This window comes from Meleagris gallopavo, chromosome 4 (assembly GCF_905368555.1).
Source record: "Meleagris gallopavo chromosome 4, MGAL_WU_HG_1.1, whole genome shotgun sequence".
Classification (NCBI taxonomy): domain Eukaryota; kingdom Metazoa; phylum Chordata; class Aves; order Galliformes; family Phasianidae; genus Meleagris; species Meleagris gallopavo.
Genome location: NC_139407.1, coordinates 1,019,465 through 1,047,408, shown reverse-complemented (window position 1 = coordinate 1,047,408; position 27,944 = coordinate 1,019,465). Strand labels below are relative to the sequence as shown.

Here is a 27,944-nt window from a genome sequence, read left to right as displayed (position 1 = left end):
CTTTCTAAAAGTGCCACATACATTATTATTAAGACGAAAGAAACCCAAATAATTCAAGTGGACACATCACAAATAAACCAGGTATTTTGTCTGAAAATATTTTGCTGCCACCTTCTGGAGTTTAATAAAATGAGCCCCTCAGATGTCGTCACTGGAGAGAATTTTGCCTTGCAGCAGCAGTCGCTCTTACGCTGCCACAGAGAAAGAACGCGCAGACTTCTTCTTTATTGCTTTTACGTTCTAATCGTGTCCTATTTCAGCTTCCTCCAGCAGGGCGTGCCTCGAACTCTCACCCGCCCCGCGCAGCCCGCCGAGCCCGCCCGCCCTGCCTCCTTTGTCTGCTCACAGAGCGCAGCGGAAGGGGCGGGCGGCAGCCGCCATGTCGGGGGACGGTGCCTCGGCTGAGGTGAGCCGGCGGCGGGGTGCGGAGGGTGTGGGCGCTGAGTTGGCTGTGAATCTTCTACGCGAAAGTTATTTGCAAAACTGTTTCAGAACTGCTACAAGAAGCAGTTGATGCTCTCGTATTAAAAGGGGCGCAAGTGTCGCGGCATGGAAAGGAAAAGAAACCAAAGCTAAGGGTGCGCAAGCCAAGAAAGCGCGTCGGTGTTGTTGCTGTAGTCCTACTGCTCAGCGGCTGGCTTAGGGGAGCGTCACTGACGGGGGTGGACGTGCCCCGAAGCCCTCCTCTGATCGCGTTTCTCGTGCCGTCTCCTTCTGCCTGGGGTTTTTCTGTTCTGCACTGTGCAGTGCAATCTTCCCTTTGTGTCTTCTCTAGTAGATAGAGGGAGTTAAGCAAGATGACAGAAAGGTTTCTTTGTGACAGTGAGATAAATGCTCTAATTTATGGTTATGGAAATAATTCTAACTGTCTTAGATGAGTTCTTACATGTAGTTTCAACATATGCACAGAGATAACAGTCAACAGAAAAGCAAAGTTTCTAGATCATCTGTTTAGTTGTTTAGTGATAATGTTAGAAACTTCCCTTAAACTTCCTCAAAAAATGCAAGTAAGTTTATATAGCTGTTTATATCCCCCCCCCCCCACCATGTTAAGATAGAATGTACTATTATTTAAATACTTATTTAACTGAAAATGGTTGAATCTATCTTCACAAAATAATCCAAACTAACATGTATTTAGTTAGATGCAAGTTAAACCATAGTAACCATTTTCATCTGAGAATGTCAATGTTCCTTCGCTAGGTGGCTGTTATAAAACATCAGCTCAACCAAGAAGTGTGTTGGGAAAAGTTGGTCACGCGAAGGACATTGAGCTTAGTAGGTCAGAAAGAAAAATAACTCCTAGAAATGTATTGTCTTCGTTTTGGACACCGTTGTCCGTAGCTACTCTGAATGCCAGAGCCTCACCCAAGAAAACTGTGCTTGCCAGAAACTCTGGTCCTGAAGTAGGAGTGCAAATGAAGAATGTACGTGCTTATTTTATTTTATTTTTACAATTTACATTGGAAGCTTTTGATAGTAACTTTCATTTAGCTATCAAAATTTTCTGAAAGAAAAATAAGAGTGGGGAGAAGTTTTTGCCGGTAGTATTCTTATGGTGAGGGCAAATAAGAGAACATCATTATTTTTATTTCTAACAAGAAACAGGATTCTGTGATATTTTGCAGCCTTTAAGAAATCTATTGATTGGTTTGATTTCTCTGAATATAAGACAGTACCAGGACTTAGAGAGTTCTGAAGAAACATTCTATCAGTGTATTTTGAACTCAAATAGTTCTCAATTGTTACGAATTGCCCACTTGTTTATTTGCCACTTTCTGATCTAAGGGTCCACATCTAGAAAGTACTTCACCATCATCTTCCTCTACTCCCCACAATGAGAGATCTGGAGACTCCAATTCATTACTGCGTGGAGAAACACCACCTGAAAAAGGTAGGACTTAAGTATGTAAAAACCAGATGGGTGTCATTGCTTATGCCTTAATAGCATCTAAGATTCCAATACAAGTCTTAAAATTGTCAGTTTTCTTAATTACCTTTCTACTCTCTTGCCCTTGTGTCTCCTTGTATTCTGCTTCTTTGAAGGGCCTGGCCTTATTCTTGTAGTTATGTCTAAGTCCAGTATTGTCCCAGGCATTTAGAAGCTGTGTTTGCAAAATATGGTAGAACTGTGTCTATGAAAGTGGTAGTTGATTAGATGTCAGAAGAGTTCTTAAGTGATTGAAGTGGCTCTTATTTTTTGATTGCTGCACTAGAAATGTCGTTGAGTGGAGAGAAAATTGGGAAATTTGGCTGTTCTGACTCTCTTACATTCTGTAACATTTGCTAAAGCTTTTATGTTGCCAGTCCAATCGTATGTTTCAGTGTAAATGATTGCTGTTGTCATTAGTCCATATTGTTCTTATGAGGATGTATACAGAAAATAAATTGTCCAAATGTTTTTAGTTTCTCAGTATTGTTATTTCTGTGCTACAGAATTTTGTTCATATGTTGTCTAAGTGAATGTGCCCACTTAATCTGTTTACTTCCGCTAGATGAGAAGAAAGATATCAACAGTGACATGAAACTGTCAGTGGAGGATAATAGCAAACCTGCTGCTGTGATAGTGGCAATGACCACCACAGTACACGAGAAAACAAAGTTAGAGAGGTCAACAGATGACAGCTCATACAAGGAGAGAATTGTGCAAGAGCCAGTAGTAACTGCTACAATACAAGAATTATCAGTAGATGGTCAGTCTAACTGTGGGGAGATGAAGAACACTTCAAAGGATTCTGGGCAGGTATTTTTTTGTGTGCATTTTTACCTTTGTTCAGATAAACGTCCTAGAAATGCAGTGAAAGGTTCTGTAAATGAATTTATTGTTGGTTCCTTCAGTGTTTAAAACTCTGCTTATAAAACTTCTGGACCCAAGGCTCACATAAATTATGTTTATTTTTAAGGAAGACGTAGGGAATACCTTTCTGAAGGAACACTTTTTGCACTATTAGTTTAAAAGTGTTAAAGTTAGTGAAATATGTGTTTTTAAGTCTGAGTTTAATAACCTTATTGAAGTAAAAATGTCAAATCTCTATTCTGAGTTGAAATGAGCAGCATATGTTGGCAGAGAATGGAATCCATTGCATGACTTGATTAACAAATAAGATACAAAGCACCTTAGGCCTTACTGTAAGAAAGAAAATGCATGGATGTCTGTAACTGCTGAAGCTAAATATTGAAAACAGTTAACTGTTGTTGTAGCAGGGAATCCTACTGCTCAGCCAGGTTGTTTTTATTCCTTTGTGTCTCTAAACTATACGTACTAAATACTGTTCCAAACATTCCAAAAGGTGTTTGGTTTTGTTTCTTTTTTTTAAAAAACTTTTGTAGCCTGTACTGTATCTGTGCTATTTTTGTGTATATATTTGGCATATTAACATATTTAACATGTTAGCCTTCAAAATCCGTGTCATCATACTCTAGTTCTGTTACCCGAGAGACTACAATTTTCCCTTTCTTTTTTGTTTCTTAGAAACAAAGTGGGACAATGAAAGCAGTTCTTCAGAGCTCAAAATCCTCGTCTTGCAAGTAAGAGGATTATACTACACATCACAGTTTGCAGGGCGTAGGGTATATGTAAGTAATATGACAGTATCACTTTGCACTCATCTTCTATCAGCAGTTTCTTAATTGCTAACAACCTCTGGCCATCTGTCGAGAGAAGATGAGGCATGTTATTGTAATTCTTGCTAAAATTAGACTTCAAGTTTTTTGCCACTGTCAATAAGGAGCTTGTGCTAATATCTTCACCAGTGAGTCCAGCCCATGGTATCTTGACAGGTTTTAAGCATTTTTTAATTTAATAGGTGAGAGTATAAGGAGCTTGTAAATGCTGTTGGTCTGAATATGTTGAGTAACGAATTGTTTTGTCAATAATAAGCTGTCCAAAGAAAACAGGCTTCCTTCTTTTCCTGTCCCCACACAAGTGCGGCTACAGCCACAGTAATTTCTGGTGGAAAAAAAGGAACATTACTTGCTATCAGTTACAATAAATAGAAGGGTCTTTATAATGTCTATGTCTTCATAGGTTTCTGCCTTCTGCACACTTAAAGGAAAAAGTGAAACCTGTTCCATCAGCTACAACTGTTCCACCTCACTATTTGGGAACGTTAAAGGTATTAGAGGAGAAACACTTGCAGAAGAACAATACAGAATTTGACAGAGCAGACAGTTTGCGAGCAGCTGTTTTCCAGGTAGATCTTAACAACAACAACAACAAAAACAAACAAAAAAAACCCCTATGCATATAAAGGTCTGGTTAGAGGATCCAGCAACGCTTACTTTTGTTAAGTCAGTCTTTCTAATGATGTTACTTGCATATGCTTACATATAATAATCCTTTTCTTCTGTTGATCACGTTTTCTCATCAAATTATGAACTAATAAACTAAATGAAAGGTATGCAGTGTTTTATAATTTATTGTTATGTCAGATTATTCTCAGATACATAAGATGATTTCCTTTATTTTTACTTTTTCTTGAGCAAAAGTAAGTAGTTTAAGATTCCTTTAAAAATAAAAACACATCTGCATTCTCTCTGGAACAGTAATCTATGTATTCTGTGTAGAATTTCATTTTATATTTTTAAAAGACTTTAAAGGTCCATAAGGTTTTTCTGTACTTGTAGCTATTATTGTAGATTCTTAAGCATTTTTGAACATGAAAAAAACATGTGCCAGAGGTGCTTAGATCAGTGTGATTTGAACCACAGCTTACTTTTTCCACATGGATTAATTACTGCAGCAGCAAGCAAAAGAATTGGAAGTCATTTTGGTGGTCATTATACTGGTACTGCTCTAATAATATTCAGTTGTTGCACATGGAACTTACTGAGTTACAGCTTAAAAACACTTCAAAATATATGTCTTCCAATGATTCTTACAGAACTGGATGGAAAAAAAAAGAGCCTTTCTACTGGAATTAAAGAGAACTGAAAAGAAAAAAGCTGAAGAGCTGAGGAATGATACTGAAAAGGTTTGTTTGCACTCCTGATTTAAGTGAAGCAGACAAACTATCATTATTTTTTTTAAAGTGTGTTGACTTTCTGCAAATTACATCACTCTCCTATTATAAGGTTACTGGTTTTCTCTAGAATAGACTGAGTTGAAACAAAGTGGCATAACAAACAAACAAAGTGGACATAACATGTCCTAGTTATGATTGTTCTAAAGAGTACTAGTGATTTCCTGCAGAAACGTACAAACATACGTGCTTCACACCAGTTCTATTAGAAGTGTTCAAGTTTGTTCACAAAGACCTCAGGGTGCTCATCCATTCTAGTGTTAAGTTCTAACATATCTTCTGTTGGAAAATGAGTTTGCTCAGTATCTCAAGGGATACTTTTCTACCTTTTGAATGTGTAGTTTGTGGATCTGTTTTTTCAGTATTAAACAGGCTTTCCTTTTGAGCATTTAATATGTATTTCATGTTCTTCCACACACTTTGCAGGAGTAGTTTATATAAGTTTATATAAATTTGAGTAAATTAAGTTAAAAATGAGCATAGAATTGTATAGTTCATACTTTATTTGGAGTGTTTTCTACAAATCTATTTCCATTTCTTTGTTTATTATATTAATTTGTACATGAGAATTAATTCAAAGCAAATGTTTTCAATTATAGTTGTATTTTATATTCAAATGAACTTAAATTGAGAATGGTATTTTTGATCTAGAAAGAAGCTGTTAAAAGAGAGGAAGCAAATGCATCTTTTAAATCCTGGAAAGCAATGAAAGCAAGAGAAGCAAAGAAGTTGAATGAAAAAAAGAAGCTTGAGAAACTTAAGGAAAAGGAAGCAGCAGAACAGAATGCAGAGAGAGCAGAAGCAGCACAGAAGGTAATGTGAAGTTTGTAGATAAACGTATTTCAGATGTGGTATAGGGAATTGAGGCTGAGGATAACTTGGTTAATCCAGCAAGAGATGGAAATGAAGTGAATTCCAAAATCTGAACATGGTTAGTCTTTGAATGGAGTACTGTGAGATTCTGTTCTGTTGAAAATATGCAGCTACTTCAGAAGGTCCCTGCAGCCCTGAGGTGGTGGTTTCCATACTATGAGGATTCAGAGGCAGTGTGTCCTCCTATAGACATCTGAGATGGGTGCAGGAGTAGAAACAGCTTCATTTTGGGGTTGGAACTAGATGATTTTTAAGATCCCTTCCTTAAGCAGTTCTGTCTTTTTTGCTGTATAACATTAATATGCAAACAGGCATTTTTTTGTATTTATATTCTGTCAGCTGAACATGAAATGAACTCCATATGTATACATAGGCAAAGGGGGAAAATAATTTACTCATTTTAGATAAAGTGAAATTCCCTTCTGAGCAATGCAGCAAGTAAATATTCCAAAATTTGAAAGTATAGATAAAAAAAATAATTCTGAATAAATGAAGAGTATTGACACAGAGATGAGGGATAAGATTGCTAATTAATCATTATTTTCTGTAGGCATTTGAAAAATGGAAAGAGAAAAAAATAGAATATTTGAGAGAGAAAGGCAGACAGGAAGAACAGTCTGAAAGAATCAGGAAGAAAAAAGAAGAGGAATTAGCTGCAGAAAAGAAGAGAGACAGCATATCAGCAGTTGAAAAATGGTACCTCCTTTTGGGTTTTGGTCTATCAGTGTCCAAAATTTTGCTTAACTGGTTGTCTGTAGTTAATAGTTTGATATGCTATTGACTGAGGAACAGTGGCATGGTTGGGAATGAGCTTTTCACTCAGAGCTAATAAGTACAGCTGTGAGAACAGCCTGTGGCTCTTTCATTTTTAGTGACTTAGACTCTTTCTTCCACAAAAGACAGCTGTCTCAGCCCTGGCAGAGATACAGCAACTGATAAGTAGGATTCACGTAGTGTTAAGTCTTATATGACTAACACTGTGCTTCATTACTAAGCAGTAGGAAGGGAGGTAGATCTTTCTTCAAGCTTTTGTAGCACAGTATATGAATGTAGGTGCATTTAAAAGCAAATAAGATCCATCTGCTGGAGAAATTCTTTGTTAGTTTTAGAAGCCAAGAGTCTTCAGAGACTTACGTGGGCAACTTACTATTACCTGCACAACTCTTATATTTTCATATGATAACATAAGAAAGAAAGTAGTATAGATGAGATGATATCATAATAGATAGAAGATTAAGTTCATGTATGAGGGCTGTTCCAAAAGTAGTGCCCCCCTATTTTGGTGTGTTGGCCAGCAAAGCCAGAAGTTGATGTTGGTGGTATGGCAGTAGAGTTTGAATGTTCCCACCAATATATCATTACATGTTGTTGCTGTGTGACAGATGGCAGCAGAGGGGCAGACTGACAAAATGGCATCTGACATGAAAGTGTGTATGAAGCAAAGGTATGTCACTGAATTCCTGCATGAGGAAAAAATGGCACCCAGTGACCAAACACTGGATGTGGGCACAGTGAGGGGTAGGTGGTGTGTTTCAGCCATGGCAACAGCATTGTAAAAGACAAGCCACGTTTCTGGACAACCGTGCACAGCTGTCACACCACAGAGCAAATAGCGTCTCAGTCAGCTCATCTGCACCAGTTGGCTATTGGTGGTGACTGTGTTACTAAATAGCATCCTGTAGCTGAGAATTTGCTGTATCAAATAGTGATTGTGCTTTTTTGTATCAGTTACAATTGGAAAGATTAATGCAGTAGAGGGTTGATACAGGAGTATAACAGCAAAGGGACTAGTGCAGATGGAATGGTGTTACAAAGGAGAAATAAAGGAGCTCACACATCTCCAAAGATCTAGGCTCGCAGGAAAGACTGCACAAGGGAGGGATCTCCAACCAGAGATCCTTCCCCAGTGGCAGTCAGCCCTTAAATGGGGTCTAAGAGAGGTGCAGCCAGGCTCCACCCCTTCCAGTTACACAGCCCTGAGCTCCCAGGGCTGACTGGGACCTTTCCCCAGGTGCTCAATCAGTGGTTCAGGCCATGACTCAACAGTAACTGCTGATTCTATGGAAATAAATAGGAGACACTACTTTCAGAGCAAGCTACATATATCTTGGTGATATCATGCATGAAGATGAGCATCAAAGATTTTACGCATACTTATTGTTAATCTGCTATTAAATGCATAAGATAGCTCTTTGAAATCAATTTAGTTAATCAGTCTATGGCAGATATGGCATTTAGATTGTTGAAAAATGGTTTCCTGTTCATCCTTTTCACAGGAATGATAAAAAGAAAGAATATATGAAACAGAAGAAGGCAGAAAAAGTCATAGAGAGAAGAAAAAAAGAAATACAACAGGCAGAGAAGGATGAAAAAGATAAAATGGCCAGAGAAGAATATGAAAGATGGCTGGTAATATATACATGTTTTACATGGTATAAAAATCAAAGAAATGAATGTAGTAATGAGTGTGAATACTTCGCATTTTAGTGTTCCTGGTTTTTTTTTGTAGTGTTACAGGGAGAGACCAGATGATGGCAGTACTACATAGCTAGTCCCCAAAACTTCTTAAACAAAATAATCAAGTATGATGTGCTGGAACTTTGGCATATATGAAAAATCTGTTTTCCCTACTTACGTGACTTGGAGTTTTGCATTCCATAGTATTTTCTTCTATTCTTTGTCAGGAGCAGCCACCTCTGAAGGGCTAGCTCACTACACCACACAACCAGCAAAACCTAGCAGCAGTACCAGTTGCAACAGTGTATACGTTCACATTTGAGAAAACATTTGAAGTGGAGAATTCTGTGCCACAAAATTGATAAAAGCCACTTTACTAAAGTTTGAGATTTTCATTGACTAGAAAGCATGAAACTAATGCTGCCATTTATGTTTTCCCTACAACAGCAAACTTTAGTCCAAGTTGTTAAGCTTTAAATTAATCTAGAGGTCTCATCCCCACATTAAGGAAATAGGGTTTTCCTTACACAAATTAGGAGAGTTTGCTGATAATCTTAGCATAAACTGTTTTCTTGACAGTTGTATGACTTGCTGGTTAAACAAATACCTGCTTTTTCCATGCCTACTCTATGACACAGACATTCAGCATGTTGACTTCTGAGGGTTTTTTTTTTTTTTTTTTGAAAGCATTTCTTGTGTTGTCTTTCTTCTTTGTGATTTGTGGCATACAGTCTATATGTAAGGGCACTGTTCTTCCCATTCATAAGAATGGAATCTTGCAGCTCAGCTGGTGTAAGATCCTTGCAGCAGCTTGCTTACACCATTGATAGCCTAAAAAGGAATCCTTTTCCAGAGTCTCAAGTAGGTTTTCACTTTTTTTCTTTTTTTAACTGGGCTTATTTAACAACTGAGACAGACTGCAGCTGTACAGGTGTGGGATACCTTTTAAAGGGTAATCATCTTTTATTTAGCTAACTCATAAATTCTCAGCTACATAAATAAACAGCAGCAGCCTACATGCTTTCCTGTTTATTTTCAGATCTTTTTAGTCTAAGTCTTGAGTCTTTTAAGATTATACTTGTCCTCATCCCCTGTTGGTGTACCTCTTGATTTCTGTAATCATTGGTTAGAAATGTTTTCTCTGGTTCCACTTGTATTATGCTTTCCAGCTTATTTTTATCCAGTGATTAGTATCCAGTGTTAGATTCTTTCTTAGTTAACCAATATTTCTGGTTCTAAAGGAAGGAAGTATTTTGTTTTCAGTAGAAGCTAGTGCTTTGTCAAGGTATGCTCTGTATACATAAACTATCCTCCACTAGTATAGCTGTAGGAATGCATGAATGTGGCCTCTCATTGTGTGCTTGACTTCTTTGCTGCCTGTAAGAATCTAGAAAAAAGCAAATATCCCAGATTTGTTATGTTCTCTGTTACACATGGTAAATGCTGACCTCGTTGTGTTGAAGGGCTGCTCTGTGCATTCTTTCAGATTAACAATTCTCAAAAATTAATACAGTAAGGTTACGTCCCCTACAAGAATAGGAAAATTAACCTTCACTTTTGGTTTGGAATTTTCATATGTGAATCTGTGTTGTAATATATGCTCATTAAAGAGTGCTTTATAAACATGAAATATGCACATTTCTCCTTAAGATCTGAATCCCCAAGCAATTGCCAGTACTGCTACAACAAGGCTTATTTTTTTTAGTGAGTTTCTATTTGCCTGTCTGAATGTATCTTTCAATGTCAAACATAGATCCAGATTCTATAATTGGTAGAATATGACAAAATTTTTGTGAAAATACATTTGCAGGATCCGTGAAAATACTCCCAAGAGAAACACGAATCATACAGCATAGTAATACAGAATACTCTTCTAAAGTCTATCTGAACTGCTTGCTCATATGTTGTCTTTGTTGTCTTTATTTTTGGTTTTATTAAATGTCATGGCTGGCATTACAGATTTCTTTTCCTTTAGGGAAGCTAATCAGTTCCCTCTAAGAATTCCTGAAAAAAATATCTTGAAATAATTTGAAAAACCAAAGGCAACACTAGTTACATGCAACCAAGGAAGATCTCTCTGAAAGGAGGAGGGAGGCAAAAGTTCAGGATGGTAGAAAAGAGTCAGAATCTTACAGTGCTCATTGAGTTTATCTTAGTTGTCTCTTATAGTCCAGGAAGATACAGTTCTACAGAGATAATATTATTTAATAGATTAATTGTTCTGTATTGCTAGTTTTACTAACTGATATTACTTCTTCATGCAAACCTGGCCTACTTGTGAAACTGATCAGTTTCACAAGTAATAACATGAAATAATTGTGTGCTGGTTTAGCCAGACCAGGTATTCTTAACTGAATGGGATCTTAAGATTTACATAAAAAAAAAAAACCTGGAGGTCACGGGTTAAAAGCACTAGCAACAGAGCTGATATTTCAGAATATTTTATACGTTTATTTTTTGTACATAACCCAAGTATAGCTAGTATTAGTAAGTTTTTAATGAAAGATTTCTCTCTAGCTCCCTCTTTCACAATAGCATGTCTACACCCATTTACCTATCTGTTCCTTCATCTCACTAATTGTCTTCTCAGTATGACTAACAGGAAAAAAAAAAAAAAAAAAAAAGCAGGTCACTTTCCTGTGCAGTCTGCTCTCGCTTTAACAGGGAGCTGGACTAGATGATCTCTAAAGATGTTTTCCAGCCTTTAAGAGTCTGTGATCTTAGGAATTTCCAGGAGTAATGATATAATGGGATAGAAAACAGAATGACAAAAGTATGGCTACAGCAAATGAGAATAAGCCCAAATGCAGCAGCTGCAAGAATACAAATAAAGAGCTGCTTACCTTTTGGAAAGCCTCAGGTAGGCAGGGATCTCCAGCAAGAGATGCCCTCACCTCCCTTCCAACCTCAAATGAGGTGTGGGAAGGGGTAGATCCTGTTTCCACCCCTTCCAGTCACTCAGGTGCATGCAGTGCACCTGAGCTCCCCTGGATTGGCCCAGCCTTCCCACCAGGTGCTCAATCACTGTTTCAAGCTGTGACTTAGCATTTCTGCTACACTCCAGCCTTTCACGGCAATGATTGAGCAGGAAGAAGGTAAGCCCTTTCCATTATGGTGATCCAATATGCCGCAGTGCTTTGTGCAATTCGCCTCTTACGGTGTGGATTGACAAAATATAAGATGATTGATGATTGATTCTTGATTGAGGTTCATGTTCCTAGTACTCAGTGGTTCTCCTGGTGGTGCATTGTTGCTTGGACCACAGAAGGTTCAGCTCACATTCCTTCATTCCCATATAGTCCACCACCAGGTGTCACACTGATCTTATAGTGAGACTGGAGCATCTTGGTGTCATGTTGCTCTTCTTGGTGATCCTGTGGACACAAAGAGACTCACAGGGAGTAGCATAGATGTTTCAGAGATACCAGAAGAGTAGGTCTGCCCTCCGCAGCAAGATATAGTCCCCATTTCTGTCCTGTGTCAGCACTTTGGCTTGTGCTGAGGCATGTCCCAGCCATCTGTACCCTTTGGCTTGATATCTGAGGATGCATACCTATATCAGGTACGAAGGGAGAAGTCCAGATTTGCCACAGAGACATGATTAAGGTTCCCTTACTGATGAAAACTGGAGGTTGAGCATGATATCTGCAGGCTGTGTAACCAGCGTGAGGTGTTCTCAGATGGTGAATTCTCAACCCATCAAATTCGGGCCAGTGTGTCAGCTTCATCATTTCCCTGTGACTGAAGGGGTTGGTGACCAGAAGTGTAGTAGACACATACAGTCTTGTGTTTAATCATGTGGCATATGTCAAACTACGTATCTCTGCTCCAGATTGATCAGGCATGGATAGTCCGTTCCTTGGTGGCCCACTGTGCAATCCAGAGAGTGAGCCCATGGCACACAGCCCAGCTATCTGTGCAGATATTCAGGATACCATCACCAGGTTCCTTGGATATAACCATCCACACAGCTTGCAGTTCTGCCCATTGGCTGCTCTGACCATCCCCCCGTCAAACCAGATTGTTTCAGTGCAGGGATGGTATGCCACTGATCTCCACTTGCTCGGGGTTGCCCTTGCTGGACCCATCCATATACCAGGCATCTTCAGGAATGGGATATTTCCCGTCCTGAATGGGACTCTTCTCTGGTGGAGTGACCAGTGTTTCTTTTAGTGCATCCCTGTGATACATCACTGGGCCTTGGATCTTCTGGAGTTGTTCTTTCAGTGGTGATGAAGACAGACTGCTCCTTGGGCTAAGATAGGCGACCCATTGTGCCAATGTTTGTTCTTGGGCCACCCCCGTCTTAGGAAGGTGGGTCAGATCTTTCACCTACCCCTGAACTGGCAGGGTGGTCTTAACTGTGACCTCAGCTGTTTGGGTTATTGGCTCTACCGCCTGTAGCGGTGTAAGTAGCCAGTAACTGTTTTTCAATCATACTGTACCTTTCTTCTGCTCAATGCCAAACCTGAGACCAGAACCCAACGGGTTCCAAAGGAATTTTGATGCTGCCATAGGCCCCTGCTGAACCCATCCTGAGTTGCATGGATGTCTAGTTTGACTGGAAGGGTGGAATCAAATATACCCAGTGCCTAGGCCTGTTTAACAGCTAGTTTTGCTTGCTGGAAAGCTAATTCTGTTCTCCCCCGTCCTATTTTTGCCCTTTCTTCATAAGTCAATACAAAGGCCTCAGCAGCTGCACTGGATGGGGTATAAAGGAACGCCAGTATCTTAATATACCCAAAAATTCATGCAACTGCCTTGGCATGGTGGGGACTTGAAATGCAAGAACCTTGTCTGTTATTTCACTAGGTAGTACTTTGGTCTTTCCTGACCAAACTACACCCAGAAATTTCAACGACAAGCCTGGTCCTTGCACTTTATGCGGATTTGTAGCCCACCCTTCCTTTTGCAAAGGAGTAGTCAATGAGTCTGCCACCTTTTCTAATGCCTCCAGTGAGTCAGATGTCAACAGGAGATCAGCAATATAGTGGTACAGTTTTATGTTGTTATGATTATTCCACTCTACTAGGTCATGTGCCACTAAGTTATGACAGTAGGTTGGTGAATGCACTTCCTTGCAGCAGGAAGTTGAGATTATAGGACCTGCGTGTAGCCTGCATAATTCTCCCATATGGCCAGTGTGAAAGTCAGATGGAACATGGAGAATGACAGTAGTTTACAGAGAATTAAATAAGGTCACACTGCCTGATCATGCTGCCATACCCCATATCTCCTCCTTAATGGACACATTGAGATAAAAACCAATCGCTGTGTCCTAGATTTGGCAAATGCATGCTTCAGTATTCCAATTGCTGAAGAATCACAAGACCAGTTTGCGTTTACATGGGGAGGCAGGCAGTGGACCTTTCAGGTCCTGTCACGGGTACGTGCATGCACCAACATATTGCCGTAATCTAGTGGTGTGTGACCTGGCTAATTGGGAAAAGCCTAATAATGTTAGTTTCTATCACTGTATTGATGATCTCTTGTTGACGTCTGACTCACTGGGGGCAGTAGGACAGGTGGCAGATACATTGACTGGAAGAAAGAGGATGGGCTCTAAATCCTCAGAAGGTGCAAGGTCCGGGCCTGTCTGTGAAATTCCTGGGGGCAGTTTGGTCAGGAAAAACCAAAGTACTGCCCAGTGCTTTAACAGATAAGGTTCAGGCATTCCCAGTCCCTACAACACCAAAGCAGCTGCAGGAGTTTTTAGGTATGTTGGGACATTGGTGTTCCTTTATACCTCACTTAGCACAGCTGCTGAGACCATTATACAGGTTCATGAAAAAGGGGCAACTGCGGGACTGGAGGAGAATGGAACACGAGGCTTTCCAACAGGTCAAACTGGCAGTTAAACAAGCCCTGGCATTGGGTGTATTTGATCTCACCCTTCCAGCCGAACTAGAAGTCCATGTAACTCAGGATGGGTTTGGCTGGGGCCTGTGGCAACGCCAGAGTTCTGTTTGGACCCCCACTGGGTTCTGGTCTCAGGTCTGGCATGGAGCAGAAGAAAGATACAGTATGATTGATTGAAAGCACTAGAGACGGCAGACTCAGTGCCCTGAAAATGCTACAGACTACATGGGCTTCCCTGCTTAGGATCCAAATTACGGGCACCGATGGTTGGATAAGACCCCAAATTGGCAATGAAAATAACCTGCTTCCTGTCCCTGACAATCTGGAACCAGGTACCCATAGAATGGCACCAACAGAATTGCCTTGGGAGGTGCAAATAAGACCAAAATGGTGTGGCCCATTTGCACCCTGGGGGAGATTATTGAGGTTGGGGAATCAGTCATTCACCTGGTAATAGGTGCATGGCCTGCAGTGGTTGTAGTCAACACCCTGGTCTTCATTGCTAAGGGGCCCCTCCTCATGTCTCTGTGGCAGATCAGGACCCCCTTTGGTGCCTGATACAGTTATGCAGCCACAGATATCTGGCCAAAGGGTGTGTACAGGTGGCTGGGACATGCCCCAGTGTAAGATGAAGTGTTGACCCAGGATAGGAATACAGCCTGTATTTTGCCCTGGAGGGCAGACCTTCCCCTCCTGGTACCTCTGAAACATCTGTACTACTCTCTGTGAGTCTTTGAGTCTCTAGGATCACCGGAAGGAGTGAAATGCCACTGAAGTGCTCCAGCATCGCTGTGAGGTCAAGAATAACACCTGGTGATAGCTTATGTGGGACTGATGGGACATAGGATGGACCTGCAGCAAACAACTGCATGCCTCCAGTAACACCATCAAGCACTGGCCCACGAGAGAACATGAACCTCAACCACAAACCAATCATCACCTGTCTTACATTGAGTCAACCTGCATCGCGATGGGCAACTGTGTGTTAGGGTATGTTGGATCCCTGCAGTAGGGAAGGCTCACCCTCCAGCTGGCTCAGTCATTGGTTCATGCTGTGAAGGGGTGGAGTGTATGGGAACTGTTGAGGCACAGCCTGAACCACTGATTGAGCACCTGGGAAAGGACTGGGTCAGCCCTGGGAGCTCAGGTGAAGGCAATTCAGCTGTGTGACTGGAAGGGGTGGAGCCTGGCTGCACCTCTCTTAGACCTCATCTAAGGGCTGACTGCCACTGGGAAGGATCTCTTTCTGAAGATCGTTTGTTAGTTAAGCTTTTCCCTGCAAACCTAGAATCTTCTGATACAGTTGAGAAGTCTCCTTCCTTTATAGCACCTCTCTGTTGTGCCTTTTGTTATCACACCTTTGTTGTAATGCCTTTCCTATTGTACTGATCTGTCCAATTGCCACAATTCAAGACAGACGTAGTACTTAATTCACCAGGTCTTCTCTTGTGTTTTTAGTTTAGAAGGCACACAAAGCCATCTCATCCATGAGACTGTCACTTCACCTGCAGATAACATCACATGTTACAATGCCTCTGTGTTTCATTGTGCAGTGTGCATGGCTGAATCCTTAGAGGGATGTGTGAAGCTCCAAATGGCAAATCTCTATTGTGTTTTAACTTCATGTGAAAGATGCAGCAATAATTCTGACTTTTCAGTTGCTAGAGTTCTTTTATTTGACATAATGTTTTGTTCTCAGGGAAACATGTTGAGGAAAGAGCAAATTCAGAAGAAGCAGAAGAATCTCCATGCTGTGCATAGGAATGAAGTGCCTTTTCCATGGATCCCACCTGGCAAAGTCACCTATACAAAGAACTACTGAGCAACCTATTGTCCTCTGTAGGAAAAGATGATCTGCTTATGCTCTCAAGATTAGTCTGTTATTTCAGTAACAGCTGTTTTTTACTGAATCCATGATAGATGTTGTATCCTTTCTTTTTAATTTATTTGATCTCTGGAGTTGAAGTAGGTTAGTTGTCCTATTCCATGATATTAACAAATGCACTAATTTTTGTAATTCTGCATTTAACTTAGTTTTGTTAAATGTTGTGTTACTCCATTCCGTCTTGGTGAAAGTGTATAATCAAGAGATGTGAGGCTAGACTCTGTTGTTGTTTTTTTTTGTTTTTTTTTTACCCAGTGAGTGGCAGCTTACTTAGCAGAACAATTATGCTTACATTACTAGAATGTATTACTATTCAGCAGTAGTAATGACAATTGTTACTCAAAATGAGTGGTCACTTGCAACTAGATGCTTTCAGAATCAGGAAAAAATGAAAACGCTTCCATGTCCATTCAGAAAATGTGAGTCTCAATCTATTTATAAACAATTAAATGATGATAAACAGATAATAAACACAGTATTCAAGAAAAGGGAAAGTACAGGCCAGGGAGCCTACCTATGTGTGCAAGATGCAAGGATGTTAATGCCTGATGACGTGCTTGTATTGCTTCTCTTCCTTCATCTGCAAAACCCATTTTGAGTGAGTAGTTGAGAGATGGTTCACGTGTGGTAGGTGAGAATGGTGTTTGTGATCAGGAATGATTCTGCCACAAGGAAGATGAGACTGGGGGATTAAGTCTGGAAGAGCTGCTGAGTGAAACAGGGAGGATGGGGAGATGATGTTGACTGTCTTGCAAAACAGAGGTATGAGGCTAAACCAGGAGTATGGCGTAAGAATGTTGTTTTCATGCATGAAGATACAAACTACAGAGAGCACGATTAATTTTTAGATTATTGTAGAATCATAGATTGGCCTGGGTTGAAAAGGACCACAATGATCATGTAGTTTCAACCCCCCCCACTGGGTGCAGGGTCACCAATCACCAGACCAGGCTGCCCAGAGCCACATCCAGCCTGGCCTTGAATGCCTCCAGGGATGGGGCATCCACAACCTCCTTGGGCAACCTGTTCCAGTGCCTCACCACCCTCTGGGGGAAAAACTCCTCCTAATATCCAACCTAAACCTCCCCTGTCTCAGTTTAAGACTATTTCCCCTTGTCCTATCATTGTCCTATCACTATCCACCCTTGTAAACAGCCATTCCCTCTCTGGTTCACGTGCTCCCTTCAAGTACTGGCAGGCCACAATGAGGTCTCCCTGGATCCTTGTCTTCTCTAAGCTAAACAAGCCCAGTTCTCTCAATCTTTCCTCATAGGAGTGGTGCTCCAGCCCTCTGATCATCTTAGTGGCTGATTCATGTCCAGCTTCTGGTCCACCAGGACCCCCAAGTCCTTCTCCGCAGGGCTTCTCTCGAGGAGATCTTCCCCCAGTCTGTAGAAATACCTGGCATTGCCCCGACCCAACTGAAACACCCTGCACTTGGTCCTGTTGAACCTCATTAGGTTCACATGGGCCCACTTCTCCATCCTGTCCTGGTCCCTCTGGATGGCTTTCCTTCCCTCCAATGCATCGACTGCACCGCTCAGCTTGGTGTCACCTGCAAACTTGCTGAGGGTGCACTCGATGCCATCATCTGTCATTGATGAAGATGTTGAAGAGCACCGGTCCCAAGACCGACCCCTGAGGGACACCGCTTGTGACCGGCCTGCACCCTGACACAGAACCATTGATCACAACCCTGTGGCTGTGTCCAGCCAACATCCACTGAAAAGTTCATCCTTCAAATCCACACCTCTCCAATTTAGAGAGAAGGATGTGCTGAGGGACCATGTCAAAGGCTTTGCAGAAGTCCAGGTAGATGACATCCATTGCCCTTCCCCCATCCACTGATGCTGTCACTCCATCACAGAAGGCCACTAGATTGGTCAGGCACGACCTGCCCTTGGTGAAGCTGTGCTGACTGTCTCGGATCACCTCTTTGTCTCATATGTGCCTTAACATAGCTTCTGCATGATCTTCCCATGCACAGAGGTGAGGCTCACCGACCTGTAGTTCCCCAGGTCTTCCTTTCTCCCTTTCTTAAAAATGAGAGTAATCTTTTTCCTTTTCCCTGTCACAGGGGACTTTACCAGACAGCCATGATTTTTCAAATATGATGGAGAGGGGCTCAGCAACTACACCAGCCATGTCTCTCAGAACCCTAGGATGGATATCATCCAGCCCCATGGACTTATATACATTCTGTTTCATGAGGAGGGCTCAGACTTGTTCTCCTGTTACAGTGGGATGGAATCTGCTCCTCTCACGCACATCTACAGCTTCAGGGTCCTATTACACTGTGGTAATTTAGAAAAATAACTTTTAATTTAAAGCTACATTGTGTAGAAACTGCTTTTCATGAGGCCAAAAGCAGGTAGCTGTGGTGTAGAAGAACTAACTGGAACCGATGCAGTGTGCTTAAGACTGTCGGTGTTGATTATATTTCAGGTATTTGCATATATTCCAAGAATTTCCCATTTCCTACTGGAAATGCTTTTTTAATACCATGTTTTGCAATTCATACAAAATCTTACATAGAAACTTCAGTGCAGAACAGTGGTAGTCTTATGAGGCAGTCTTAGGCACTGAAATGACTTATCTGGAACTGAATTAAGACTTCAGTGGTTGTTTTTTCATAATCAAATCCCTCCCAGACTCATTTTAATCATCGCTATTGAGCCTAGTAACTTGTTAAAATTCTTTTTTTTGTTGTTGTTGTTTTGTTTGTTTTTTATTGCTGCTTGCCTCACTATTTTGGAAACAATGGGAAGACTGAGGATCTTCAGAGCTCTTCAAATCACTTCTTTACTGCTATCCAAATGGAAGCTGTTATCTAGGTATCTTCTTATGTGAATTTCAATAATCACTCCAGATCTGTTCCTTAAGTGAGTATTAACATAAAAATCAGGGAAGAAGAAAAAAAAAAGCAACCACCCAAGTTCCTATCTGTAAGATGTATTTTCTTAAATGAGAATCTTACTCCTGTTAAGACTGACAGTCTCCTTGGGAAGTGATAGGACCATTTGAGAAGGTGGCTTTCCCTTTTTCATTCAAACTTGTGTTGTTTATAAATTACTGAGATGCTCACTAATTCTGTATTTCATGTAATACTGCAGCATCTCCTGACAAAAAAAGCACAAGACTGTCAAACAAAGGAATCTCTTTAGTTCCAGAGGTTTCTTGCTTGTTTGTTATGTTTTAGTGAGAGGCACTGAGGATTTATTTTCTCCATAACAGTTTCTATTGGCATAATGCTATACAGGTGACAATTGGGATGTAAAAGTGAAATTAGAAGGATATTTCATTTCCTTATTGTTGAATGTGGTTCTGTTCATCATTCCTTGAATTCGTATTTCAAGCTTTGTCAAAGTTTGACAGAAGCAGGTAGGATGTTAGAACGGTAGGTAGACTCATGTATGTAACCCTGCTCTGTATTGGAACATTTCAGCAGGTCTCTGCTGGTCCTGTCTCTTGCTTCCAGGTCGTCTTCTTCCTCAAAGAATAATTGTATTTGACTTGGCTCTTATGCTTTTATTTGTTCCTCACCTCCTGTTATCAGACTGCTCACCCTAACATATTGTGGCTGGAACAGTTTTTGTTCTACTAAGGAATTTATAGCGGAAATAGGAGGCTTTGTGACACCATCCTTTGGTTATATGCTGATAACACAGACAAGTGAATACAGGATTTTCATAAACTCTGGCCCTGGCTATGACTGGACTACCTGTTACAAGTCAGCAGTCAGATATTTTTTCCAGCAGTAGTGATATGACAGTGACAATATTGATAGCCAGAGAGAAAGCAGAAGTTTACTGCCTGCAGAAACTCTGAAGAAGTTGAGAGCAACTTCAGTGGACAACCCAAGAAGCAGGATAAAATTACATATACCAGCAGGAGAGTAACAGAACTACAGCACAAGCAAAATCCAAGTGAAATGCCAGCTCGGAATTAACCCACACAAATTTTATGGGGAAAAAGATAAAGAATGAATTCATGCCTCTAGGCTACAGCAGTGATGTGCATCATTGTCTGCTAGGCTTCTGGCACTACTAGAAGCCTGAAGTTCAGGTTTAGTGAGTCAGGAAACTATATAGCTGTATAATTTCATGGGAAGATAAAAATGTATAGCAGACAGCAGAGTTTGTTGTACAGCTGCCCTCAGGAGAGACTGAGGCAAAGTGTGCAGCCTGTGTGAAAGTTGGGTTGCACGATCACCTAGATCTTTATTTTTGCAGTGTCTAGCCAGAGCAAGTAAGATAGGTCTCTGTACTCACAGCCTTGCAGCTGAGAGATGCAAATGAAAAAACATTAGAGGTAATGGCAAGTCTGGAATAGGGTTTCTCATATGCCTGTTGCCAAGCTGAATACTGTGCTTTACTGCTTATAAGCCTTTTGCTGATTGGATGGAAAAATTTTGTCAGAAGGTATAAGTGGGAAGATGTAGGTGACATGCTTCATAGCAGTGATGTACTCCAAACCCACAGAAATTCACAGCTTCTCAGTGAGGAAAAAATGCTCAAGATTTGTAGATGCACAGAAGAAGTTGATAGAATTCCATGTTTGTCCTTTGTAATAAGATGTTCCAATCTTAGTCTAATTTTCAGACACGTTATAGGAAGATTTAGGAAAACGTGGAGCTCAGGTGTACAGGTGTGTACAGTAATTTATAAAAAATGTTTCTGTGCAAATCCTATTTAACTTGTTAATTGATAATGGGAAAATTATTTTGTTATTTATTAATAAAGTATATTTTAATATAATGAGGTCAATGTGTTCATCTGGTTTGTGGATGTAACAGTTTACTTAAACCTTTTCTACGTGTAAGGGAACTGGGCAATATCCCTAAGCACAGCCTCTGCTTTTATCATTGTTAATACAAGAGATAGCCTTGGACATGTATCCTATGCAGGTGACAGCTTCTAACACAGCACCCTCTCCTCCAGCTCACTGATCCTCACTGTGTGCTGCCACACCAGTGCAAAAAAATACACTTAGGGGATGCCAGTGTTTTGAAATAATGGCATTGGTGACTCTCATTTTCTCATTTTTTCCCCAATTGTTTTATTCAGCCATTAAATTGTTGCACTGGCACACTAAAGGGACAGATTGTTGGTCTAATTAAGCCAAAAAAAAAAAAAAAAGGTTTTATGTGGTGCAGACCTGCCAAAACCTGAAACATTTATTCACCAAGAGCAGTCCAGACAAAATGCAGACACGTGATGAAATGCCTTACCCCTTTCTCAGAAACTATCCCTGCAGGGGGACATTTATATAAATCAGCTGAACTAAGAAATAGGATTACATTAAAGATCCTTGTTCTGGATTAGAAGGGCTGTGCACTGGTCTCTGTGATACCTTTTGTTTCATATTCACAGAACAGAAAACCATTAGATCCTCTTACCTCGTTTGTGTATGCAGAACTGGTACATTCCATGCAGTTATTTCCATGTTGAACTGACTCACCTGAGTCTAAAACATTCTTTTTCAGTGCCTTATTAAGGAGGAACTTCAGCCCTTCCAGTATACCATGATTTTGGAGGACAACTCTTGCACTGAAGACCGAAGCTGCAGTTCTACCATTTGTCCTGTTCACTTCCTGCAGGACTGAAAACTTTGCAATCTCATTGCAACCACGGCTGCCATCGGATTCCATGACCCGAGCTTCTTCATCTCTGTAACCATGCAAAAGCTCTGCTCTAGTTGTAAGCACCTTTAGGTGACCAACACTTTCAAGCACTACTTATACTTCCACCATCCGATTCCCACCGAACTGCTGGTCATAAAAAACAATTTCTAAAATACTAATGAGATTTATTGGTTAGACTTCAGTGGATAATAAGCAATTGCGAAATTCTTACCTCACTGTTCCAGCCTGAGCTGTGAACAAGTCTCTTCATATTATCAGGCTGTACTCAGTTAAGCGTGCTTTCAACATAACACGTAATTTTAGCACCTACACTCATAACAGATGAAAAGTGCCAATAAAAGCCCTTAATATTGCAAAGTATTTTGCTTGTCTACTACTCATTAGTTTATGAATAGCCCTTTTCAGTGATTGTTTTATTTCTAAGTAAATTCTGACTCAAACAGTGGAAAGTTTTTCCATCAATTCTTCATTTAAGGAACAAGCAAATGATCCCTTTGTAGGTTAATCATTTTCTCATTAAGAGAAGTATAAAATGAGTATATATTCATTTTCATAAACTGGGATGCCCCATCCTTGATGATAAAAAATGATACAAGGCTAACATTGTTTTCAAGCATCATTAACTCTCAAGAAGTGAAGTAGGATGTTCCACTGTTTAACTGTTTCAGTACCCAGTGCGTATGACAGTAATACCCTGGTTGGTTTAAATCTTCCTTTGCACATTTTAACCAGCTGAACAACCCTCCCCATATATGCTGTTTTACAGCAAATGAATTAAGGAACAATGGGGAAAAGAAATCTAGAGGATGGAAAATTATTCAAACTGTTATCAATTCACTTTCTTGAATAAACATCTGAACGATTTGGGAGGATAAATGACATAGTGGGGAAAAAAAGCCTTTTTTATCTCATCTGAATTTCTATCAGTTTTTTGTGCTTATACTGAATTGTACTGAGGATGTACAGATTTAGCACCTAGTCTACCACCCTGGTCACACAGCCCTGCAGGTATGCAGAACTGCTCCCGTGAGGAGCTCTTGTGTACTCTGGGCATTGCCAGTTCTGCTCCCTGCACGTGCAGGATGGAGCATCTACTATTCCCTCCTGTGCCAGAAACATCTTTCCACTGACAGCTGTAGGCAAAAGGTGAGCTGCACTTGCCTCAGCCAAGGTTAAACCATTGAAGATAGCTTTCTCACCTTCCCAGGTTTACCTTTTTCCTAAGTGGAGCCTTGTTGATACAACTGTTATTGTTTGGATCACCTACAACTGAAGGCGAGAATATCATCCTCAACTGAGATGGGGGTGAGAAAAACTTACATTGTGAAAGGTTGAGAGAGAAACTTATTTTTAGCTGTCAGGCTAAAAGAGAGGATACCAATGAGAAAATAAAAGCAACCGGTGCTGTCATCATTAAATTCATCATTTGTAGAAACACTGGTGGTTATGAACATGGTGCTGAGTACTGCACAAGCCAAATGGAAAGCAGACTTGTCACAGAACACTCCTCATCCCAAAAAACAGGTAAGAGTCATTTAGGCAAAAGCTCAAGCAGGAAGAGGATGGCTATGGGCAGGCACTGAGGCTTCCAGACCAGCAGCTGTGGTGCAGCGGCATCCACAGCTCCTGGCAGTCTGGTTTCACACTGTGTCAGTTACTGCCCTTTATCACTGTCTTCCTTTCAGCAGCCAAAGGCAGTGTGCTCATTTTTTCTGTTCACTTTTCTGCTGACTGTGTTGTCAAGCATCCTTTGGCTTCCTTTCTCCAACATAACATGATTTCCTGTCTTTCCTGCTTAAGATACTAAATAATTCTGTCCATTTTTGCTGCCACGCAGCACCTCCAGAAGAGATCAATCTGCTCGAAGAGCAACTGTCTTCAGTACTGGCACACAGTGTAAAGTACTATTATAGAATTATGCCCTAACATCAACATGATACTTATTTTTTTCCCTTAAACAGATGGTACAGCATCAAGCTGTTAACTTTCACCACAGCAGAGATGTCATTCTGCCTAAAGTTTCTATTCCTCATGTGAATCAATAAAATGTAGGAAGACTGTGTTAGAGAAATGCTTTTTGCAAATGGCTCTGTGTATTAGTAGCTTATACAGTGCAAGGGCACGTGATAATGACACCTGATTTTCAAGGGCAACGCTTTTCTGGCTTACTGAGTATCACTTGAGAGAGGTTATGTGCAAATGGCATAAGTGCAATGGGAGCTGATAACAGCAGGAATAATAAATAGCTCTGGGCTTCATGTACCGACCAACCATGCTTTGCAAAGACTATCTGGTGATTTGCAAATTAAATATCCTTTACTCTATGCTCCTTATAGTTCCTTTCACCTTTTCTTATGCAGATAGTTGCTTTAAATAATCAATTCTATTTCTTAAAGCAGTCATAAGAGAAAGAGTGGGGAGAATTTAACTCTGTGTAGGAGAGTCCTTGCTCTTCCGCCTCTCCATGATGGGGTAAAACAGAGCAAGGATGTAAGGACAAGACAGGCCAGTGGAGTTTTGTATAGGTCTCTCTCTTCACTGTAGGCTGAATGAAACTTTCCCAATCTGCCACAAGTTGGGCAAATTCCTCTGCTCATGCTGGATCGGGATTTGCTGTGAGCAGGACCTGCTGCAGTCACAGCTGGCACTGTTTAAATATTTGCTCTTTAGAAAGTGGGTGATCTTTCACCACAGTCCAATGCTCCAATGCAGTAACTGAGTATTGCTCATCTTCAGCAAAGCATGCAGCCAAGAATTAGTGCACGCATCTTCACTGCTCCAGCAAGAGGCCTAGATTGCCCCTGAAAGGTAGTGAAAATACTTCAGCAAAAAAGCAAAGATTGTTGTCATGGCCACACTTGAAATTTCCACAACTCAAGGACAGATCCACCATGACTACTGAATACTGAACTCCATCTCTGTAAAGCAAATATTTCAGCTGCTAAGCACCTGAACTTTGCAAAGGTTTCACATGTATGTATGTCCAGCCATACAAGAAATAATCAGAGCAATGGGTATTCACATACAGCGTGACACATTTGATCCTCTCACATAAGAATTATTATCCTCTATGTCAGACAGATGTGGTTTTCAGTCAAATCAGAAGTTAGAAAACACTTTCAGTTCCCGAATATGCATTGTGATAGCATTACTTCTATTTTTACAGGGTTTTAATTGTGCAGAGATCATCGCCAAGGCTTCAGGTTCCACCACCTTAACTTTCTGCTCCCCACACCAGTCTGTGCTTAACAAGGAGAATGGTATCTGGCCTTTCAGTTGTTTATACTACAAACTACACTACTGTGTTTTGAAGAGTTGCACAGAGATACTGAATGGAGCTCAGCAGACAAACTGAGGGAACCTGAAAGATGCTGAGCCCTGACTTGTAGAATTGGTGTCAGTATGCAGCACCTCCCTGAGCTAGGCCGTACCCTGTGCCTGCATAGCACCACTGTGCCAGCCCCACATAGCATGCATCTGCCTGCCAAGAACCTTAAAAGCATTTATAGATATTTATAACTACCCCCCACTGCCTTAAAAAGCCGTCAGCTTGCAGCCACAGCACAGCAGCACAGCAGGGATGGAGCAAAAAGAGTGGGAGCAATTGGAGCAGCTGAATGCAATTGGAAAAAATAACAAATTAACAACCAGTATGCTTTATTTCATCCCTGATGTGGTCTTCAGCCTTTTGCTCTTTCCTAGGAGCCAGACCCTTGTCTCTGGGGAGACTCACTGTGGCCTTCCAGTACTCGAAGGGAGCATATAAACAGGAGGGTGAATGGCTGTTTCCATGGATTGATAGCATAGGACAAGGGTGAATGGTCTTAAACTGAGATAGGGGAGATTTAGGTTAGATACTAGGAGGAAGCAGCAGAACTAACAGCATCTCAGCTGTGTGAACTGAGGCAGCACCAGGAGAAGCGTTTTCCAGCTATGTATTCAGGTGTACCTGAATTTTGCTCTTGATGGTGGGAGTTTTGTGGTGCGGATCCAGATTCTCTTGGGCTGTCTTCACTCAGGCTTTCCTTGTTGGCTCAGGACATCGGTATGCTGCCTGATGTGAGTGCTGAGGGAGGCTGGGAACAGAAAGAAGTGCATGGGCAATGCCCAGGAATGTAGTTGAAGCAAATGCTTTCTACAGGGGATGAGAAATGGGCACCAGCAGAAAGGGGCTATGGAGGAGTGAAGTCAGTGACATCAGTGAAAAGGACTGAGTAGAGGTGCAAGTCCTTACTGTTCAATCCCATCCAATTTCTTTTCTGCTTCAGCCCCTCCTACACCTGTATATTTGTCCCTGTACCTAACAGCAGCCTTGCTTTTCTGTATAGGTTTCCCTGATGGGAAATACATGTTCGTATATTAGTTCAGAGGGGCAGGGAGTCTAGAGTTCTTGAGTTGTTCCCCTGCTTATACACCATGCAGTCAATATATTTCCAGTGTGATTTCTGTGCTTCAAGAAGGAAGCAGATAAGCAGGAGGGAGACAGGCATGGGTAAAAGCTAGGCAGTGCTGGGCAGGAAATGTGATGGAGTAAATATCCCGTGCTTGCCATGAAAGCACGGAATCTAATAGGAAAAGTAAAAAGGATGTTTTTAATTAAATGAAAGTATAGGAATAGGAAGTACCTTAAAAATAAAAAAATGAAGAAAGCATTAAAACAAAAAAAAAAAAGTTTGATATAATTAAAATGCTTGATGACAGAAAAAGGATTAAGCATGGTTAAGCTGGAGTTGTCTGCACAACAAAAAGCCACAGGGAAGACACAATGTGTCTGTGATTGCTGGAGTCTGAGTTTTAATGCCTGTCTCCAAAAATGACATTATTGTAAGGGTGCTTCTGCTAATCGTATAACGTCACATCATCTGTTGCTTGATAGACATGGCACAGCAACTACAAGGATGTCAGGCAATCATGACTTGATTGTGATCTTTAAATGTTCTCTCAAGTGTGGTTGTTTGAGTGTGTAACAGCAAGCACAGATTAACTGTAATGAAGTCACCTGGAAAAAGCTGTTGAAACCACTAAAAGCAAGCGTTAAAATTCAAGCTACTACTTGGAGCAACTAAATTAAAGCACAGCATCCTGGAAGCTGCGCTACCACTTGAAAGTAGGATTCTCACTTGCTGAAATGTTGTTGAATAGAAAGCTTTAAAACCAGAAGGTTAGAAAATCTTCAGAGACCAGAGAAGATTTGTGTGTCAGTGTCAAGTAAACACAGAGAGACAAGTGTTCTCTTTTGAGGCTGCTTTTTATTCCAGTGAGTAACATCAAAGGCAGGGCCATCCTAATGCGAGAAGAAGGAAATTGTCAGGATCTCCTTCAGAGATGTGCTCTGGATCTCAGATTCACCACACCTAGCTATGGAGGAGTGTTAAAAGACATTAAGAAGTGTGCTGTTTTTTTTTCCCTCCTTGCTATCAATGGTTTTTGTTTTATTTCTTTGGCTCGTACTGTGCTACTCTTTGCATAGTGTAAGTGTGAGGTCATTGGGAGGTTAATTTATTTCTTGTAAAGATGCACCCTTAGCAGAACTCCACTGACACAGAGGAACAGATGTAACTCCCACTACTACTGCAGCAATCCCCTGGATGGAACAACAGATTATTTCTTTCTTTGGGGCAGAATATCCGAGTGAATCTGAATACTGGTGTAGAGGAAAATGCAAGTCATGTCTTGAAGCAGTGATTTGCACACCTAGTACGAAGGCAGGGCCAACCCAGGGGAGCTCATGCAGTGCACCTGAGTGACTGGAAGGGATGAAGCCAGGATCCACTCCTCCCCAGACCTCATTGAAGGGCTGGCGCTGAAGGCAAGAGTATCTCTCTGGAGATCCCCTCCTACCTGAGGCCCTCTGAAAGTAAGCAGCTTCTTTCCTTTCTTTCTCTGCCTGTGATTGTTGCATTTGTGCAAGTCTTCACTTGCTGCAGCCTAGAACTTTGTCACTGCTGTGCTTTCCATTGTGTTACAGCGTTACAACTGGTTATCATTTGATCTTTTGTACAATAGAGCTTTGTACCTGGATGGACGCTCTGAATCAATACATCTGAGTCAATGTACCTGAATCATTAACAGCGAGCCAGTTTCTAAGCTTGTGTCCCAGCTGCTGGGCCCTCTCCTTTCGGGTGTGTTACCTTCTCCAGCCCAGACACTAGCAGGCTCTTGGCAGTATCTGGATGTTGTTCTAGGATGATGTGCAACACTTCAT

General features: G+C 41.0%; 1 protein-coding gene across 5 annotated transcripts; it reads left to right on the top strand.

The window, feature by feature from the left end:
- Window positions 1-270: 270 nt before the first annotated feature.
- MAP9 (microtubule associated protein 9) lies at window positions 271-22,099 on the top strand. Of its 5 annotated transcripts, XR_014882800.1 has the most exons (11): window positions 271-406; window positions 1,789-1,894; window positions 2,496-2,743; window positions 3,473-3,528; window positions 4,028-4,193; window positions 4,884-4,973; window positions 5,673-5,834; window positions 6,445-6,590; window positions 8,171-8,303; window positions 15,910-18,084; window positions 18,173-20,852. XR_014882800.1 is itself a non-coding variant. In XM_085221981.1 (10 exons), exons 1-10 carry the CDS (start codon window positions 380-382, stop codon window positions 21,698-21,700), a joined length of 1,254 nt encoding a protein of 417 aa, XP_085078107.1. In that variant the 5' UTR covers window positions 271-379; the 3' UTR covers window positions 21,701-22,099. The 5 variants fall into 5 exon arrangements, 4 of the variants coding, with proteins under 4 accessions (XP_085078107.1, XP_031408856.2, XP_085078109.1 ...); XM_085221981.1 differs by lacking the exons at window positions 15,910-18,084; window positions 18,173-20,852 and adding an exon at window positions 21,581-22,099; XM_031552996.2 differs by having other exon boundaries at window positions 15,910-20,852.
- The last annotated feature ends 5,845 nt before the right edge of the window (window positions 22,100-27,944 follow it).